The sequence below is a fragment of the Condylura cristata genome, unplaced genomic scaffold (genome assembly GCF_000260355.1).
Source record: "Condylura cristata isolate star-nosed mole 26May11 unplaced genomic scaffold, ConCri1.0 scaffold00016, whole genome shotgun sequence".
Lineage (NCBI taxonomy): Eukaryota > Metazoa > Chordata > Mammalia > Eulipotyphla > Talpidae > Condylura > Condylura cristata.
In genome coordinates, this window is record NW_004567117.1 from 3,764,608 (window position 1) to 3,786,371 (window position 21,764).

A 21,764-nucleotide genomic window follows, 5' to 3' on the forward strand; every position below is an offset into this window, starting at 1 on the left:
AAAATAAATTCTGGCAGCTTCTATACTTACCACAGCTTCCATATCAGAAGTGTTTGGTGGAGCAAAAATTGTCTGTACCATAAACTTGTGTTTACTCTTTTCATTGGGATCATAGTCAAAAGGCTGTAACATTACTAAACAAGAAGAAAGGACAACAGATTACACTGTCTTCTGTATTTGTTGCTTATGATTTCTATTATCTCATTCACTGTTATGCAAAATTAAAGAAAAATCATAAATGGTTTAAGAAATCATACCATGAATTATTTACATTAAGAACCCACTATAAACTTTATGGTTTCCAGTATCTTTATTTAAGTTGTCTGCCTTTCTGATTTGCTAAGGAAGTACACAAATGCTTACTCAAAAGCAAATAATACTTCCCTCTAAATACTGGGGAAATTTTCAAAATATTGTTAACATTAATTATTATAGTGCCTATAAGTTTGATTTTAAATCTACTAAATTGTTTATTAAAACTAGTTATAAGTTTAAGCTTCATTTTACTGCTTAGTCATACCTTAGACAATTAGAATATTAAAGGAAAAATTCTAAGTAACTTAAAAAGCCAATACCTATATATAACTAGTATGATTTTTTTCAAGATTGTAAATAAACACCTAGTCAAGAAGATTTTATCAATTTATTTAAAATCTGATTCCAGGGCTCTCCTTGGTGGTTCAACGGGTTAAAGCACAGCATTATAAGGCTATCCATAACCACTGCGGCACAAGTTCTATTCCCAGCCAGGGAGCTGACCCACATGGTAGAGCAAACCTCTCCTGACCCACCCAAAGTACACCCCTTAGCAGTGTACTTTGGTGGATCTGCCTGTTCTGTTCCCCACTGTCTCTGGTGAATCCTCTCACTCTTCCCCCATAACTCTGACCTACACCCGAGTTCTTGTATGCATAAAAAATTTGATTTCCATATGCCATAAAGAAACCAAATAGCCTCAAGATTTCTCTAATTTTTCTAGCATTCTAATAGTTACACAAGTATTTTCCTAGAAAGTTATGATCTTCAGTTGCCTATAAGAGATTATCACAGGTTCCACATGACTGTAAATCAAGCTAAACTGTATAAAACTAACGAGACTATATAGAATGAATTAGCAATTAATCACACAAAATGTGTGCGTATATTGCAGAAATTACTCCCCAAATACTTAGATTTATAAGACTGATATAGATACATAATACATATGTACGTCAAAAACAAAAATGTAATTAACCAAACATGAACAACATTAAAAAAAATCTTATTTCTATGTGTGTAGTGCATTAACTCCCATCATGTTAAAAAAAAAATTTTTTAAAGCAAATACACACAATAAAACGCAAAAGCTAAATGCCTCAGAATCCAGATAAAGCACAATAAATTTCCATTTACTATTCACAGAGCAATCATGGTAGGCTAATCACTAGGAAGTAGATAGAAATAAAATTTAGAAGTTACGATTTTCTGAGAGTTATATGCTAAGGTAGCAGATCATATAACAAGAGGAAGACAATATTAAAGTGTGTGTGTGTGTGTGTGTGTGTGTGTGTGTAAATTTAAAGATTAAATCCACAAAACTAGGTACCACAGGGGGAAAAAAATGAGTATGCAGTAAAGTGACTTTTTATATGGAAAGGTGCTATATACTACAAACTAGAAGAGCTTAAGTTTTAACTAGAGGAAAGAAATCTAAGACCAAGCTGTGAAAAAGGTAACCAGTGTTCAGTTTTTAGTAAGTCAACTCAATACAAGGGATTATGTGGGAAAAATGCTTTGAAAAGTATATATTTTCCTAAGAAACATCAATGCAACCTAGAGCCCTCAAAATGGATTTCGTTATATGGCTTCCTAAGACTATAACTGTACCAAAAACTTAGCTAAGCAGACAGAAACAACTGTATCTTCTTCCACTTTAACTAAAGAGACAGATTTAAAGAACTTGAAGAATACATGTACAATTCATGCCTTCATCTTATTTCAATATTCAAAATACATGGATACAGTGCTTTTACGTTCTTATTACCCATTCATCTTTCCAATAAACAGAAGATTTGTACACAACAAAAAGGATTCCTCTGAGGACATCTTACCACTAAGACTTACTAAAAACATCCTGTATGGGGTTTCCTAGCACTGAGTTTTGGGATGTCGACTAAAAAAAAAATTGAGTGTCACCAAGAACTCTGACTATAGTCTCTCCTTTACTGCCTTTGCTGTCAGGTTCTAACTCTAAATATTCCCCATGGATCTGCTCTAAACTCTCTCTTATTATGTAATTTGCTATTATATGCTATAAGCTTGAAAATCAGAAATATGACAACAGAAATAGCATAATATACTAGGAATACTTATTAGAATCACCCAGGCATGTCTTGATTTTTTTTAAATGTACACAAGTCTAGGCCACAGCCCCAGAGATTCTGATCTGGGAAAGGTCCATGTATGTTCCTGCCCCCTATTTTATTAAAACACAGTGGAGGTGAGAATTACTCCTAGAAAGAGGAAATGGTTTCTGTGTGAAACTTAAAGAGATTCCTGTAAGTTAAACATTTTTATAAATGTTTATTTCTCAGCAATGTTAGATAGTATCATTAAAAGAATATTATCTTGGGCCCTCCCTGGTGGCTCAGCAGGTTAAAGCACAGCACAAAGAAGCTTAAGCCACTTCCGCATGAGTTCGATCCCTGCTTGCCCTGGAGGAGATCCACATGGCGAGGCAGACCTCTCCTGACCCGCCCACTGCTCCCCTCAGCAGTGTACTTCCTCTATCTGCCTGTTCTGTACCCCTCTCTGACTCTGGTGAATCCTCTCACCCTCCGCATCTCTGGCCTGTACCCCAGTTCTGTGCGAATAAATGAATAAATCTTTAAAAAAAAAAAAAGAATATTATCTTGAGACATCTGAAGAAAGCAAGGGACCATTACAAAGGATATTAATTATGGCACCAGCACAGACTCCATGCAGGAGTGAATAATCCAACTGTGGAAGAAACCAAGATACCCCTTGAACAACAAGATAGAATAAAAAGGAATCATAATAATTAAGTTATCAAATATAGGACCGTTGGTATTTACAATGAAAGGCAGAAAGACATCTAATTTGATAGAATGGGGGGAGGGGTGGGAGAGGCCCTGTACATTTTAAGCAAAAGATTTAGAATAAAATTCCAACTACACAATATGTAACAAGAGCGCTCAATGAGAATGATCAATCAAAAATGATGTAATATTTCAAAGAAAAAAATAATATGGGCCATGAATGTGTCAGGAAATTGTAGAAATGAAGAATACAAAATTTTTAACTGACAACTGCTTATAAACTGACCACATACACTCCCATCACAAGAGAGAGAAATTCTCTTCAAGTATTTGTATATAGTAAGATAACAGAAGGATACCATTAAAGGTAAAGCGAGAATAACAAAAATGACTTCTTTCCCTCCAGATGAAACTCAATTAAAACCGAATTAGGCAATCATAAAATAGCAAAACTCAAAACTGTGTAAATAAGATTTGTTACCTGAAACAGTCACAGTCAACCCTGGGTCAATGATTCCACTGTTGGGCCTCACACAATACCGACGAGGTGCTGTAGTCTTCACTTTAAAACATACTTTTCTATCTGATGGATTTCGCAACTTAAGATTTGTAGTTACTACATCTGTAAAGGGGCCTGTATGGTTTAGAAAACAAAATCAGGAAAAAAATTTTAATTAGATTCATGCACACACACAATGCAGAATTAAAACTGAATGTATATAGTCTCAGTTTTCTTTAAAAGTATACATAAATATGCCTGACAAATAACAATTCTTTCTTCATGCAGTTTATAAGTTTGATTTTTTCCCCTTCACTCCTTACAAAATTTTTTCATAAACATGTATTATTTCTTATGAAGAAAAAGTATTATGAAGTTTCATTTTATGAAATTAATCCACAACTACATTCCTATAATATGCTTTTTTCATATCACTGAAAAGATCAGAATTTTCCAATGATCTGCAAATTATCAATCTTCAAATTATTTTTTACTAATAAAGCAACTGCAAAAATCTCTACATCTGAAGACAATAAACCCAATGACAGCAGTGTTTCTGCTTCACCTCAATAAGGTCTAATTCATTCACTCACCTATTTAACTATTTATTATGAGCACTGTATCAAATGTTCTAGCTACAAAGTATTTAAGATACCCAAAAGTACCCAAAGTATTTAAGCTTTGGTTCTATACCCAAATATAATATTGCAAAACAAAGAACATAGAAAAGATCCAGTCCTAACTAACTGAATTTAATTAAGTCCCAAAGTGGGGAAGGAGATTTATAATCATTTTTGCTTCTGAATGAAGAAAAACCTAGTAACAGATTAAAATGGACCCCCCCCCCAAAAAAAAAAAAAACCATTCATGGGCCTTCCCTGATGGCGCAGCGGGTTAAAGCACAGCACTGAGAGGCTTAGGCCACTTCCACATGAGTTCGATTCCCGCCTGCCCCGGAGGAGATCCACATGGCGAGGCAGACCTCTCCTGACCCACCCGCTGCTCCCCTCAGCAGTGTACTTCGTCCATCTGCCTGTTCTGCTCCCCACTCTGTCTCTGGTGAATCTTCTCACCCTCCACATCTCTGGCCTGTACCCCAGTTCTATATGAATAAATAAATAAATCTTTAAAAAAACCATTCATTTGCAGACAAAAAAATAAACCTATAAATATGGCCACATAAAAACCACACACACACACACATACTTCTTAACTAACCCAAGAAATTTTGTGATGTTTATTTATTTATACTTACAAGAACCTGAGGTACAAGTCAGAAGTGCAGGGGGTGAGAGGATTCACCAGAGACAAAGTAGGGAACAGAACAGACAGACTGACTGAAATACACTGCTGAGGGGAGCAGCAGGCAGGACAGGAAAGGTCTGCTGCACCACGTGGGTCACCTCCATGGCTGGGGATTAAATTTGTGCTGCAGTAATTTTACAGTGCTGCACTTTAATCCAATGCACCACCAGGGAGGGCCCCCAAAAGTAATTTTAAATGACTTTTAAGACCATCAGTGTTGAGTTATGTATTTTTTGGTAAGCTACTTGAGTCTGAAAGCAAAGGCTTTTATTATAAAGGCTATCTTCTAAGTAAACAAGGATAAATGTTTTTTAAACTCTAAACAATTAAAGTATAGAAGCCCAACTTGAGAAAATTCTCCAACTCTGCCAGACAAAGTTTCCCATTTTGAATACTGGAAAATTATTTAAGACAAAGACTCAAAGAGGAACAAATATAATCAAAGAAAAAGGGAGTTAAGAGATGAAAAATAGATCTGTCTCATACAAGAATAAAATTCAAAATCAAGGCCATTAAAAGATAACTCATTCCAAGCCCTAAGAAGTGAAATGATTTCATACTATCCTATCCATTGTAAAATATTTTCTAATAAATTTGTAACTGATTTGGGATGAGAAAGGAAAGTGAGAGAATGTCAGAAGAAAACACATAAAGGCAGAAAACCAGTTAGCAGAAGGAAAATTGGATATAAAATATTGATTTAAATCAACAGGTATACATGTTGGAGCTGTATATAAAGTACAATCTTCTATACAGTTTGTATTAATTATCCGGTTAAGACAATCACTCAATTTCATTATACTTTACACCTTTAACTTATTTTCAATCCCAAGTACTTGCACTTTTCTGATAAGCAATTCCATTTTATATGCACATGAAAGAAAAGGTAACCAACTCCAGTCTATTAATTTTGCTATATGAATCAACAAAAAGCTAGAAATTTTAAACTACTGTTAAAACAAGGAGACTTAAAAACAGATTCCATTTAAGACACTCAAAGTCCACAAAACCACAGAAAATTGAGGATGTAATTTTTTCTAGTACTATTTCAACTAGGACTTTAACATCAGCAACAAGCATGGATTAAAAAAATTCTTGGCCCTCCCTCCCTGATGGCACAGCGGGTTAAAGCACAGCACTGAGAAGCTAAAGCCACTTTAGCATGAGTTCGATTCCCGCCTGCCCCGGAGGAGTCCACATGGCATGGCAGACCTCTCCTGACCCGCCCGCTGCTCCCCTCAGCAGTGTACTTCGTGGATCTGCCTGTTCTGCTCCCCACTCTGTCTGTGGTGAAGCCTCTTGCCACCCCTGCACCTCTGGCCTGTTCCCCAGTTCTGTATGCATAAATAAATAAATCTTTTTAAAAAATTCTTAGTAACGAGATAAGAAAAAATCACAAAATTTTAATTCTGAACAACCTGTATTTTTGTAACAATTACATAAGGCTTTTTATGTGGGGGAGGAACTTTTAAATTCATATTCTCTCCTAGTTTAGAGAAAAATACCAATTATTCTCTATAAGGTAAAGAAACTGATTTACAAAATTTCCCATGGTAAGATTTTGTCTTCCTAGACATATAAATGCAAACAATCTAAAAATGACCATAATGTGTCTAAAGAATAAAACCACCAATTTAAAAATTCTTAATTGACATTTTAACATTATCAGTAAAGTGTAAAATTACTTATAGTAAGCCCACCTCACAAACAGATTTTTCTGTTCTACCACATCTAACCAAGCCCCTCATTAAGAACTGCTTCCATTAGTCTGAACCCATTGCCTGGCTAAAATGGAAAATTAGCAAGTACTGTTGACCAGGGCCGTAAGAATAACAAAATTTAACAGCAATAAGAGGGCTCAGGAAGAAACATCTGCTCTACTATTATCTGTCACAAAAACTTTTGAGAACCTTATAAAAGTTTTGCCCCAGAAAAACAGGCCAAGGCAAATATTCACACAATTTTTTCATTCATTTTTTTTGTGGAGGAAGGGCATAAGAGAGGGTGATTAGACTGATGGGAAGCTTCTTGAAGCCTATAGTTAAAAGGACATGATGAAGTGTACCTTCACAGATTCTCAAAAACAAAAGAAAAAAGAGTGCAAGTAACTTAGTGAAAGTATACCACATAATCCCAAATCCCAGGGTGATAGTACCCCTGACAGCTACTTTTAACATAATAAATGAGTGATTCTACTTTTAGGGTAAAGAGAAGAACAGGATGTTAGACATTCTGCAACACCATGGCTGACCCACAATGAAGACCCTCTCCAATTAAATTTTTGAATACCCTCCAGAAATGCATATTAATGAAACATTTCTTTTCCATAGATGCACCTATTGTGAAAAACGGGGGGGGGGGGGGGAATGTTCCTTCAAAGTTTTAAAAGCCGCATTTACTATTACAAAAAAATTATTCTATCAACAGCAATGCCACCTATCATGCCTTTATTACAACATATCTGTGCCAGTCGTCAGACATCTGTAAGTGACACCTACATGACTAGCAAAAAGATGTATTTGGTCACATTTATATAGTTAGTACTTTAAACCTAGTTAGTACTTTAAAACTTCAGGTAGAACTGTGAGTCAATTTTACTTTCAAGGGCTTGTTTCCTTGTCTATTGTGCAAAGGATTTATTCCCACTTTGTAAGTCTTCCCAATTTTAGTTTACACCTAAACAAGCCTCTAATTTGAGGATTATGGGATATTTCTCTGCTTTTGAAATTTTCTTTTGTTATTTTTTATCTTAAAACAAAGAGGTGAACAGAACTAAGGCAAGAACTGAACCACAATTAAGCTACTAAGTAAAATGCAGTAATGTTCTGTGAATATGTCTCATCCATATTCAAGAGGAAACACCAGTTTGCATGATATTTTAGGGTCAAGTGCACACTTCTGAAATGTATCCCTTAAACATATGTATGTCCTGGGTGGCATTTGCCTGCCTGGAGTTCTTTGTGGAATTTTTTTGTTGCTATTATATTTTTTCTTCAAACTGAGGCTTTTTTCCCCTCCCATGACCATGTTACGTACCCTTTCCCCTTCTTCCATCTTTACAATTAGTGTCCTCACAATTAGTGTCCGAGAGTTTCTTTTTTTAAGATTTATTTTATGTATACAGAACTGGGGTACAGGCCTGAGATGCGGGGGGTTAGGGGGGTGGGAGGATGCACCAGAGACAGAGTGAGGGAACAGAACAAGCAGATGTACTGAAATACACTGCTGAGGGGAGCAGTGGGCAGATCAGGAGAATTCTGCCAGGCCATGTGGGTCGCCTCCCTGGCCAGGAATCTAACTCCTGCTGCAGAGGCTACCATAGCTTCACATTGCTGTGCTTTAACTAGTTGGGCCCCAGTATCTGATAATTTTTAAGTATTTTGTTTTTTCAAATTATCTGCTATGTAATGTCCAATATTTGTCTTTGCTTTCCTCCAACTAATTTCTTCAAACTCCTTCCATTTTGCTCTAGGTGGCAACATTTTCTGTTTCCTTATGGCTTAACAGCCTTCCATAGCATGGACCCACTTCTTTATCCAATCCTCGATTACTGGGCATTTAAGATTGTTTCCAAGTTCTGGCTATTGTAAATAGTGCTACAGTTAACATTGCAGAGTATATAGTTTTTTGAATTGAAGGTATCGCATTCTTTAAATAGAGGTTCAAGAGTGGAACTGGTCGTACAGTGTTTCTGTTTTTAGTTCTTTAAGCTAAATCTAGATCACAGTCCATAATGACTGCACCAGTTTACAGTCCTACCAACAGTTAATAAATAGAATTCCTCTCTCCACGTCCTCTCCAGCAGTTGTTGGGGGTCTTTTCAATGTGTGTCATTCTACAAGTGTGAGATAATGTCTCACTGTGGTTTTAACCTGTATCTCTCTTATTGGAAGCAATGATGAACATTTTCCTGACTATCGTGAATTTTGTGTTCAGATTTGCTATCAATTTTATTAACTGAACTGTTTATCATTGTATGTGTTCTATAACTGTTTAATATATTAACTATTCATTTACTCCTTTGTCAGGAATATAATACATAAATAGTTTCTCCCATTCTCTTTTGAGAAAGCTTTTTAATTTGAGGTAATCCCAATTGTTTGGTTTTGCTTTTATTTCCCTCGTTTTTAGAGGTGGAGTCTCCAAAGACATCTTTATTATTGAGATCATGGAACATACTGCCAATATTCTCTTCTAAATATCTTACTGTTGTAGGTCATAACTACATATTATGTACATATCAGTACTTAATTTAGGGTAAAGCAGTCATAATCATACAAGGAAAGGAGGACTTCTTCAATAAATGGTGCTAGAAAAACTGGAAGGTCACATGTAAAAAATGAAGTTGGGTTACTCTTAATTATTCACAAAGATAAATTCCAAATGTGACCTTCCAGTTTTTCTAGCACCATTTACTGAAGAAGTCCTCCTTTCCTCGTATGATTATGACTGCTTTACCCTAAATTAAGTACTGATATGTACATAATTTATTTCTGGTCTTTTGACTCTGTTCCACTGACCCATGTGTCTATTTTTACACGAGTACCATACTGTTTTTAACACTAGTTGTTTTGTTTTAAAGGTTTATTTATTTGTGCATGTAAGACTGGAGTATGGGCCAGAGGTAACAGGGTTGAGAGAATTTACCAGAGACAAAGTGGGGGCAGAACAGGCAGACTGACTGAAATACACCACTGAAGGAAGCAGCTGGTGATACTGGAGAGGTCTGCTGCACCATGTGGGTCAGCTCCCCGGCTGGGATCGAACTTGCAGTGGCTGTGGATAGCCTCAAAGTGCTGAGACTTAACCCCTTGTGCCACCAGAAAAGCCTAATTCTGGTTATTTTATAATATAGTTTATAAGTCAGGTAATATGATTCCTCCCAGTATTTCTTTACCCTCAAGCTTGCTTTTGCAATTTTAGACCTTTAATGACTCCCTTTTCCTTATTACAAGTGATGTTGAACATTTTTTCATGTGCCTGTTGGCCATCTGCATATCCTCTTTGGAGAAGTGTCTTTTTTTTTTTTTTTTGGCTTTTCCCATTTCTTTGATAGGGTTGTTCATTTTATTTTATTTTTTAATTTCATCAATTCTTTGTATATCTTTGTGATCAGTCCTTTGTCATTACTGTGTACAAAAACTTCCTACCAATCAGTGGGGTGATCTCTTTGTTTTGTGTAATGTCTCTTTTGCTGTACAGAAGCTCTTTAACTGATGTAGTCCCAGCTTTTTATCAGTTCCTTCACTATCCTTGCTTTGGGTGATATATCTTTAAAGATGTTACTGAGGTTTACGCCAGACTAGATTTTCAAAGATACATTAAAGAGTCGGTAATTATAAAAAATGCTTCCCTCCTGTTGAGAGGTGAAGTTTTCTCACTGTGCAAAATAAAAAAAGTTTTCTTTTTACTGTCTTAAAATATATCTACCTTATGGCAAGATGGGTGATAATTCAGTCCTGTCACTTTAGCCTTACTAAAATTTTATACAGAGATACCTTAAAATATTTTAAGAGTGCTACTTTCAAGCCTTTTAATGGTTCACTCTGACCTAAACAATCCCACTGATAAGGTCTTGAAAATAATGGGGAGAGAATAAACAACAAGATTGTCTTTACAAAAGAAATGGAGCATTCTGGTTTGTAATATTTCATATATATTATGTTATTCTACTGTACTGTATAACCTAAAGATGTACACATAAATTATTTGAAATGTCTGTATTCAAAATTAGACATAAAATACATGCTACTTAATATCTTCAAACAGAAACTGCTCCATACTGAAGAGTTTAGATTATTTTCTGAAATTTAGATATATAGAACAGGAGGAAATAAGACAGAATGGATGTTTTGGGTGAACTTGGAATAAATGTTTTGAGTACCATTTACAAATCTGAAGTTCCTGCCAGATAACTAGCAAAATATAATGAGAAAATGATTTCACTGATATTAACTTTAAAAATGATATAAATGTGCAATTATGCACAACATGAAATATGTGAAATATTCAGTGGCTATTTCGAGGTGGTAGAACTGAATAATTTTTGTTTGCTTTATACTATTCTGTACTACTCAACTTTCTACATTTAGCACTGATTTTATAATCAAGAGACATGTAAGCATGTTACTTATCAGCTTAACTTGTTCATAAAACCTTTTTTTATTTTTTAAGATTTATTTATTTGTGCATACAGAACTGGGGTACAGGCCAGAGGCTCAGGGGCGGTGAGAGGCTTCACCAGAGACAGAGTGGGGAACAGAACAGGCAGATGGATGAAGTACACTGCTGAGGGGAGCAGCGGGCGGGTCAGGAGAGGTCTGCCACGCCATGTGGTCACCTCCGGACAGGCGGGAATCGAACTCATGTGGAAGCGGCTTTAGATTCTCAGTGCTGTGCTTTAACCCGCTGCGCCACCAGGGAGGGCCCCATAAAACCTTTTAAGTGGGAAAGGGACGGAACTGAAAAAATTTATATTCTGAGGAGCTCTGTAATTGGGACGTTATGATAGGATAGTAGTTAGAAAACACAAGACTAAGCAATTCACCTCCCTTTGTAAATTTTTTTCATAGAAAAATAAACTAAAAAGGAAACATACGCTATGATATAAAAGTTCCTAATACCTTTAAAGGTATGGCAGTCACTCCAATTCATATCAGATTACACATCTCTAAATTAGTGAAAAATGTGCATATATATGGCTATATACATGGAAGAGGTACAAAATAAAAGGCTATTTGGCAATTAAATCTAACAAATTTATAAAGCTGACCATTAAACTCGTTTAAACCTAAACTTGAAATTTGTTTAATATATACATTTAATTTAAAATATGTATATTTTAAATATATATAATGTAACAGTGTTTTTTTCATCACTGCATTTTTGAAGTACAGTTTCACACCTGTTGAAGTGTATGCTACCACATCACAGCCACTTCCAAAGCACCAATAATAACCCTCCACCAATCCACTGGATCACCCCACCCTTTGCTCTACATCCCCTACACCTCCTCTGCAGTTCTGCAGTTAGAATCCTAGGGTTAGTTTGAGTTTTGTTTTGTCTGTTCTTCTGCTTGTTTCTTTATATTCCACATGAATTAAGTCATATTTTTTTCTTCTTCTGAATTCACTTAGCACAATCCTCTCAAGTTCCATCCATGTTAATGCAAATAGCATGATTTTATCTTTTCTTACAATTTAGCATTTTGTCACTATATCACATCTTCTTTACCTAAGTGTCCTTCATGGGCACTTAAGATTGTTTCCATATCCTGTCTAGTGTAAATAGCGCTATAGTGACCACAGTGGTGCATATATTCTTGAATTAATGTTTATGTTCTTCAGGCAGGTATCTAGAAATGGAACAGTGTAATAATCATAGCCGATCTATGTTTAATTTTTCAAGGGAACTCCACAGTTTTCCATAGAATTTGTACCAATTTACATTCCCAACCATGTACAAGGATTTCTTTTTCTCTACACCTTCCCAAAAATGTTGTTTCTGGTTAAACTTGAATTTTTAAAACAATCTCAAACATACACGTAACTCTAGTTTTACAGAATACAACTGTCAGGAAAAAAGCTAAGCAAACTGTTTTCATGGATGTTTGAAATTTTTCTTATAAATGCCATATGTCACCAAAAGCAGTAACATGTGAATGTTTTCGTCTATGAAAATTTAAGATACTCAACAAGATTTTTATTAAATGTGCACACAGAATCATAGCTGAATGTATTTTCATGAATGTAGAAATTTAATCTTGTAGGTCTTCCTGGTGGCAGGGGTAAGTCTCGGCACTAGAAGCTATCCACAGCCACTGCAGCAAGGGTTTGATCCCCAAGCCAGGGAGCTGACCCACATGGCACAGCAGACCTCTCCTGTCTCGCCCACTGTTCCCTTCAGCAGTGTACTTCGTCTATCGCCTGTTCTGCTCCCCACTCTGTCTCCGGTGAATATTCTCACCACACCCCACATCCCTTCACCTCTGGCCTACATCCCAGCTCCTGTATGCATAATTATTTTTCAAAATTTAATCTTGTTTAAGGAGAAAATTATTTTTTATTTATTTATGCATACAAGACTTGGGGTATAGGCAAGAGGTGTTGGGGGGGGGGGGTGAGAGGGTTCACCAGAGACTGAGTGAGGAGCAGAACAGGCAGATCTACTAAAATACACTGCTGAGGAGAGCAGCGGGAGGGAAACAGAAGTCTGCGATACCATGTGGATCACCTCCCTGACCGGAAATCAAACTGTGTGCTGCAAGTAGCTGTGGATAGTTTCACTGTGCTGCGCTTTTAATACACTGTACACCTGGGAGAGCCAGGGAATTATTTTATTATGAAAGATAAAATCATACTTAAAGTTTATTATAGTCTCCTAAATGTACTATAATCTCCCAAATGTATCATGTCTAATAAAAAAAATAATTCTTTAAGGCTTTTCCTTTAAAAGTATACATGTTCATTGTAGAATTCTTTAAAAAAAAAAAAAAAAACAGAATCTGAGAAAAAAGCATAAAAACAAAATATACCCAAATCCTAAAGCAGAGCCAATCATTAACATTATTTCCTTACTACTTTTTTTATACATATTACCACAAATGGGTATCATTTATGTAACTTTTCAATGAATTTTTTGTGAAAATCTGATCACTAAAAGTAGTATACCTAGATATTTTTTATACCTAACATGATACGGTCCCATCTATGAAGTAGTTTTACCAAAAAACCTGATTGATTCTAATCAAGTACTTAGATCTAACTCCAACTTAACAGGAAATATGTATCAGACATAATCTAGAAAATAGAATAATGCTGGACAAAGACCAGTCTTTGCAAGTCAATGGCATAAAAAAAAAAAGAATATGGGGAGGCACTGTTTAAAATTAAGAGGATTTAGATACCTGACAACCAAAGGCAATTCTCGGATTGAACAAATCAGCTAAAAAATAGGAATACAATAGGGGCAGTTTCAATAGACTAAATAAATATTAAAAACTTTCTTGGTTGTTTTATGTAAAGACAATGTTCCCCTTTCGTTTATTAAAAATGCAAGCTCACATATTTAGCCTTAAATCTGTTTTTAAATACTGCAGTGAACAAAATAACTTGCAAATAATGGTAAATATGGTGAAGGAAGCAAGATCCATACTCTATTAACTACTGTCTCTTCTGAAAGAAAGATAAGACTTCACTGAAGTCAAGGAAACATACAGATGCAGCAAAAGGTGAGGAAGTACTCTGAGAAAACAAAAAGGCATGCCTAGCAGACTGTCTTCAGAATCTCTAGACCTAAGGTCTTAAAAAGAAAAATGAAAAGGTATATACAGCATTAGTAAACGAACAACAAAATAACCAATACTATCACAAAGCACTACACATGGGAAGAATTTAAATCAATCTAACACTTTTTTTTTTTTTTGCAAGAGAATGAACCCACTTATTCTTTTCGGCTTTTCAGTAAGTTTAAATCCTTGAGAGGTACATTACACAGATTCTGTGTCCTGTGGCCTTAGCAAGAAGGCTGTTTCAGGATTTAGCTTAAGCAATCCACTGTTTCCATACAAATAGGTCACCTTTCCACAGATGACTACAGCTGTGTTCTTTCACCACCAGGAGTCACTGTGTTGTTCTTTGCTTTGTAAACATAAGCACACCTCTGGAGCATAAGCAGAATTCTTGAGTATAAACAACTTTCAAACGGGAGCTGGGGAGAAGTAGATTTTAAGTTTATCTGAGTTTCTTCATCCTGAACTTCTAGGTAGGACTGCACAGGGACACATGGTTTATGAGACCCCTGGTGTCCTACAACTGCCATTATCTGCTTGTCCTTAAAGGCAGGTCCTAGAAAAGAAGAAAACCACCCACTGTGGTGAGGTAGAGCTCACTGCTCCAATGTTGGGAAAATGCCTTCAATTTCAAAAAGAGGTGTAAGCTCCAGCTGGTTATCATGACCCTGCTTGTTACAGGCAAAAATGGCCCTAAGACCACAGCCTTCCAGCCATATTTCAGAAATGCAGCTCCCAGCAGGCCACCACAGGCTCCAAAATGGTGGACCTGATTCTTCACATATAGTTCTCCATTTCACAGAAAAATCATCTTTGAGGGCCTCCCTGTGGCACAGCTATTGCCAGCAACTACACTCGAGTTTGGTCAAAGGCCAGCCAGCTAACCCACATGACGCGGCAGACCTCACCTGTCTTACTCACTGCTCCCCTCAGCAGGGCATTTCAGTACATCATCTGCCTGTTCTGCTCCCCATTCTGTTTCTGGTGAATCTTCTCACCCCTCATACCTCTGGGCCTACACCCTAGTTCTTATATGAATAAATTAAAATCTTTTTAAAAAAACAAAAATTACCTTAAAAAAAAAACAACTCAATAGTCATATGTATTCACAAGCCTTTAGGAGATGTATCATCTAGACCTAACTCTCATGTCACAATTGAAAAAAGTGAAGCACAAGGTTCAAACAATGTATGTGTTTGGTCAGCTCTTAACAAAATACTCTCCTATCCCTTTTCTGAAACTACAAAGTACAGCTACCTATAAAGGCAAATAAAAAAGCCCTACTAAAATGAGAATGATGGAAGGAAAAAATAATTTTGAATCTTTTTTGTGGGACAAAAAATATATATAAATATAAATGCTGTATCAGTTAAGTAGTAATTACAGTTTCAACATTAATATGAAGTAGTATATGGGCTAGAGAAACAAAGACTTCATAAGAGAAACTGATTCTTAAGCTGGACACAGGTGACAGAAAAGACAATAATCTAAATAGAGCATGTACAAAGTTTTCAATAGCTAAAAATTTTGAAAAAGTGGTTTTATATAACCAAAGCCAAAAGTAGAAGAGAGATGAATAAGTAGAAAGTGCATTTTGGACTTTTTCCAACTACGTAAGGGAAAACATTGCCGTTTCTTTAACAAGGGAACAGAAATATCACATGCATTTTTCAGAAGGCAATTCTAGCACTGTGTGGAAGAATGGCTGGAGAGAGCAGGACTGACAAAAAGATTAGTCTGTTGACTGGTAAAAAAAGAAAGGTAATCAGCCAAAGAATTTATCCGAAGCCCAAAGCTCTCCCTGAATACCAAACAACACATCCATATAACCACACATCCATACAACCAAGTATCTACTAGCACCACCTCAGTAGTATCTTAAAAGGACCTCAATATATCTTAAAAGAATATGCTCTTCCTCCTACCACTCACCCATCTACCCCCAAATAAAACACGGCCAGATATCCAGTGAGTCCTACCTCAGAGTATACCACCATCATTCCTCCAGTATGGAAGATACAAATCTCAGGGTCAACCTCCACTTCTTTCTCAGTACACCTAATACACCACACCAAGTTTCATTGGTTTGACCCTTTAAATTTTAAAAACCTCCAACACAATCCCCTCAATTCAACTAACAACCTCTTGACTGGAATGCAGCAACTGCCTAATTCACCTCTAGTCCTCCCCCAACCTTACTTCATATTGCCACCATAATTTTCCTTTTTAAATATAAATGTGGTATCACTCCATTCCCTCTGCCACTTCCTCACTCTACCATTACCCTCAATGGGTTGGGTATTTTAAACTTGACCTACTAGAGCACCGCACTCAGCTGTTTCTGATGTCACAGTGACTCTTTCAGCCTTGTAAATAAAAAATACCAGCTGTAATTTAATATGTCAAATAATATTCAAATATTTCCCATTCCCTCCTGCCACAGGATCTTTGTATCTATATGCTGATCCTAATAAGGGTTTTCCTTTCTTCTTCAGCTAGGTAACTTCCACTCACTCTTGAAAAATCTTGGTTCACTGTGAAAGCCTTCTCTGATTGGATCAAAATACGTGATTTTACATTCTTACAGCATTATATACCTCCTCAGAGCTATTAAAGCAAAGTTTGTTTTATGCAAAATTAACATCTAATCCCAAGGCATATTTAGCATGAATTACATATAGCAAAATCCCAATTCTTACTGCATAAATGAATGCATGGGGGGGGGGGAAATGAATGAATATGCAAGTAAAATGTATTAAAGGGGATAGTTTCAAGAATTATCTCTAGAAGGTGACAGAGATTTTAACTATTAGATGAGCCAAGTACCTGCCAAGAGTAATCATAAGGCCATTAAAATTTTTAAATTTTGGTAAAAGAGTAGAATTGGTTAGTAAAAGGAAAAGCAGAATTGGGTAGGATCGGGATATAGTGAGTGAGTTAGTGATGTCTGAGAAACATTCAAATCGAGGCAGTCAATAAGTAATGTGTTCTACAACACATGTATAAACTTAATTAAAGAATAGACTTGAGGGAGTAGCAACATGTGTAAAAAGAGCAGGATGAGAAATAGGATGAAAAGAGTCTTTAAAGAATCCTTCAAAATGAGGCTAAATAAGAAAAGTTCAAAGCCTGAAATAAAATCAAATCCAAATGTGACATATCAATATATAAAAAAAGGCCACAAATAAGACAATAACAGGAATAAAAAAGAAAATCAAGAGTCATATGAAACAAACATTGGAGATGATTAATGCAGCTGGCATTCAACAGTAAAGCTAGAACTAGGACTTCAGGTGAAAGGAGGTGAAAAACAAGCAAGGCAGTGAACGTGGACTATTTTTCCAAGAAGGCTGACTGCAAAGGACATTTAAAGTAGCTGGGGTCAAGTTATATTCCACTTGTTTTTTTGTTTTTTTATTAGTGAAAAGACTGAAGTATGTTTTTATGTGAAAAGGAAGAAGCCAGTTATTGAAAACAAAAATGGGAAAATATCTGATGGAACACAGTGTTAAGTATTAGTCAAGAGGGATTTTACCTTTATCAACAAAATAACTATGGACAGAGGGTTTTCCTTTCTCAGGAAAGAAAGTATGGATTGGTGAAGATGAACAGGCATTGTAACACTAATGAGCATATCATGGAAGGGGGACATTGTAGATGCCACACTTAAAAAAAACAAACTGGACTTATATTCAGAAGACAGTCAAAATCTACTTCAAAGCTTTAAGGAAGGGAATAATAAGATGATATCTATGGCCTGGGAGGTGGGGAAGAGAGACCGTACGATATACCCTTGGAATTTGACATGGCCACTGTGAATTAGTAATATAGCTAAACATATTGACAGTTTCTCCCCAAGAATAGAATTATTCCGTATCTTCATTTGGGCTTCTCAAAATGTGCTGTTAATCAAAAATGCTCTGGTTCCTTTGAGAGCTTAATTTTCTTTACTAATTTGTTATTCTCATCAGTCACCTCATTCAATACACTGGTTGTGGCCTATTTTATTCAAATCATTGAAATGAACATACATACATATAATTCACTTTTATGTTTTCTCAACTTTTTTTTTAAACTTCCCTCCAAAACCATTAGTAGATAGAAAAAGTAAAACATTCAATGCAAAAGAAGTTTTACAATAGCAAAAAAACTGATAACAAAAAAATTAAGTCTTTCACATAAACTATAGTACCAACTGTCAAATTTGAAATCTTGGTCAAATTATACCAGTATTTAAACAACAGAGTTTGAAGATACCTACTTTCTTCTTTACTAATCCAACCAAAGAGCTACTTCAGAATTCATTACATCACTATAAAAGTAGTTTAATTGTATAAAATAATTGTTTAATATTGAAATATATAGAAAGTATTGAATTGATAACCTGCTTCTTCAAAATTATGTAGTGATAATGCATAAATGATTGCTATTCATAACAAAAAGTTCATCATCCAATTAATGATTAAGTAAATCATTCTTGAAGAAACCACTACCAGTGAACTGTAGAGTAAAAATAATTGTTAAAAACCTATGATAAGGGACTCCCTGATGGTGCAACAGGTTAAAGCGCAACACTAAGAAGCTAAAGCCACTTCAGCAGTTCTATCCCCACCCGAGAAGGCACACCTTTCCTGACCAGCCCACTGCTCCCCTCAGCTGTGTACTTCATCAATCTGCCTGTTCTGCTCCCCACTGTCTCTGGTGAAGCCTCTTACCGCCCCTGCATCTCTGGCCTGTACCCCAGTTCTGTATGCACAAATAAATAAATCTTAAAAAAAAAAAACTATGATAAGAGGTGCAGCAGGGTAAAGTGCAGCACTGAAAGCTGGCCACAGTCGCTTGGAGTTCGATCCCCAAGCCCTGGAGGTGACCCATATGGTGAGGCTTGCCTGCTGCTTTCCTCAGCAGTGTACTTCATCAATCTGCCTGTTCTGCTCCCCACTCTGTCTCTCCTCTCACCATCTCTGGCCTGAACCCCAGTTCTGTATGAATATTAAAAAAAAAAAAAACCCTGTAATAAGATTACACTAAAAATGTGAAACTATCCTTTAACCGATCTTTACTTAACCAAAAATTACAGGTGATTTATGGCAAATCAGAGTTAATGAATTTTTTACTTTTTTTAGATCACCAAATTAAGAATAAGGAAACTGTTTATTGTAAATGAGTCTCCTAACTTAGTAATTAGCTGTGCACTGGAATATAGACAGGCTTCCATTAAAGCAAACTATTTACCCTGTACTAACATTAAAGGAACAAGGACCAAATGACAACAAATGCCACCTCCTAATTCATCCAGCACCTCCCTCTCAATCCTTCCCATTACTCCACCTTATAACAGAAACATATATCTGTGTATTTAAGCATCACTCATTCTAGATATCCAGGTGAGTAAACAACTCCCTTACCTAACCCTCCCCCACTCCCTAACTGAAAATAAACCTCTCCATTGAAAACTCCCTGGGGGGGGGGGGGCTGACTGAGGGAAAAGAGGATTCTTTCCTCATACTTGTTTACCCTTCATAATAGCATCTATATGCCTTTTCTGTCTCCCTCACTAGTCTTGGAGTTCTTCAAGGGCAGAGATAAAACCTAAAATATTTTACTGCTATTTAATTATATGCTTTCTCCATTAAACTACAAACTGTGAATCTTTTCTCAAACTTTGCTTAGCAATGAATCCGCAAATATAAGATGAAACCTTTTGAAATGAATTACTCATCATTAAATACTCATAACCAAACATAGGATGGCACAAAGCTTTCAGTAACTGTCTGCTAAATAAATGGCTCAACTGAAGGTGTGTCCCTATAAACTTCTCAATGAAGCACTTTAAGTCAATTTTTAAATGGTGGTCTTTGACGTCCAAACTTTTAAAAATGAATCTGAATTACTTTCATAACACAGGACCAACCTGTTCTATCATCATAGCTGTAATTCTTCAATACCTAAAATAAGTGAAATATATGGATAAGTCACTGTGCCGGCTTTTTTTTAAATGTTACTTTGTTTTACTTAAAGTTTACTGCTCTACTTCAAGTTTCTAACTATGGCTATATTACAATTTCTCTAGGGAGAAAACTTCAAATTCTGTAAATGTTGTTAAAGACATCTAAGTCCTCAATAGACACATGATGACTCTGGAGAGGAAATTTCCTCCATAAACTCAGCTTGTCAAAAAAGTTTAAAGAAAACTTAAATACTCCAGAATACATACATCATAAAAGCTTACATTAAATTCCTCCAATTTCAGATAATGGGTATCTGAGATAGGTAATTTCATGATTCCACAAAGGTGCTTTTCCTACTTTCTCCCCAAATTATGTAAAATCATGCAACACTTTGAGGTAAAATGTACTTCAATGTCCCTCAAAATACTTCTCAGTTCTTAAAATCAAATCCAATGCAAGCGGCTGCACATTCACATTTCAGATATTTGCAGATGCACTAAAATGCATTCAAAATAAAAGGAGCTGTAAAGTATCGCCCTCATGATACCCTTAACACAGAATTTTAAAGTTCCTAAAACTATTCTGAAAGTTTTCCTATGGAAAACAGCAATTGTTCGTTTAAACTAAATCTTATACAAAGATTTAATTTGTTTAAAGCACTGGCGCTGCTACACATTTGACAAAAACTGTTCTCATCAAAGCTACTAAAACTGAAATATGAGATACTCAATCTTCCAAAAGGCGAGTACTTTACATTAACTGAAGATAGAAAATCATCTGCTTTGTACTTAGGATCCTCATCTTTCGTCATGCCTTCCAAAAAAATAAATCTATACAGTTTAACTTCCTCGTAGAGTGTCTACAGAATGAAAAGCGAATGGGCTAAAGAGTCCCGTGGATCCCTCAAGGATCACCAGACGAACAATTTATCGCAGGCATTGCTACAAAACAAATCAACGGAGCTCCTAAGCTGAGTGACAGCTTATCAGCCTCCTCTGGGTTTGCTGGGGAAACACAAACATAAAAGCAAGAGTCACAAATATCTTTGATTCTGCAGCAAAGGAGCTAAGTTAAAGGACTAGACAGGAACAGACAAACACTAGGTCTAACCTACACGGACTGGAAGTTGAAATGTCATTTCAGAGGGCCAGGCAGACGACTACTATAAACCTACTACTATCAACTCTCAGGCTGACGCATAGCTTTTCTGCCCGCACGCGCTTGGGGCTCTGCCAATGCAGCCGGGTGAAGTCAAAACCCGAGACTTTCACGGGCTGCCTGGCTCCCTGGCGCCCCGAGTACCTGACAGCCGAGTTAGAGACCGGGTGAAAAGGTGGAGAGCAACACCCTCCACAAGGCCGAGGGCCGGCTCCACCCAGGCTCTCCGGAGGCGGACAGAGGCCGAGGGCTGGCTCTCTTGGAACTGAGTCCAGGGGCCGCCGCCCCGCCTCGCCTCCCACCGCGGTGACAGCCGGCGCGGGAGACCGACGCACTTGCGCCATCCCGGAGCCCCCCTTCCCGCCGCCCACGAGGGCGCGCGCTCTAAGGTCACCGCCCACCCCACACCCTACGAGACAACGCCCGACGGCCCTCGGGGACCAAGGACAAGTGCCAGGCGCGGGCGGCGGCACGGGCAGCACCCAGGAGGCGCCCCCGCGGGACCGCAAGATGGCGGCGGCGCC

At 36.8% G+C, this 21,764-nt stretch overlaps 1 protein-coding gene across 1 annotated transcript in view; it reads right to left on the reverse strand.

Annotated features, from left to right (window-relative positions):
• VAPA (VAMP (vesicle-associated membrane protein)-associated protein A, 33kDa) overlaps positions 1–21,764 on the reverse strand; it is a 40,934-nt gene that overhangs the window by 18,656 nt on the left and 514 nt on the right. The window contains exons 2-3 of the mRNA XM_004683736.2: positions 3,520–3,672; positions 31–134 (exon numbers count right to left, since the gene is read on the reverse strand). Coding sequence (XP_004683793.1) covers positions 31–134; positions 3,520–3,672 — 257 coding nt within the window. The remainder of the gene's footprint in view (positions 1–30; positions 135–3,519; positions 3,673–21,764) is intronic.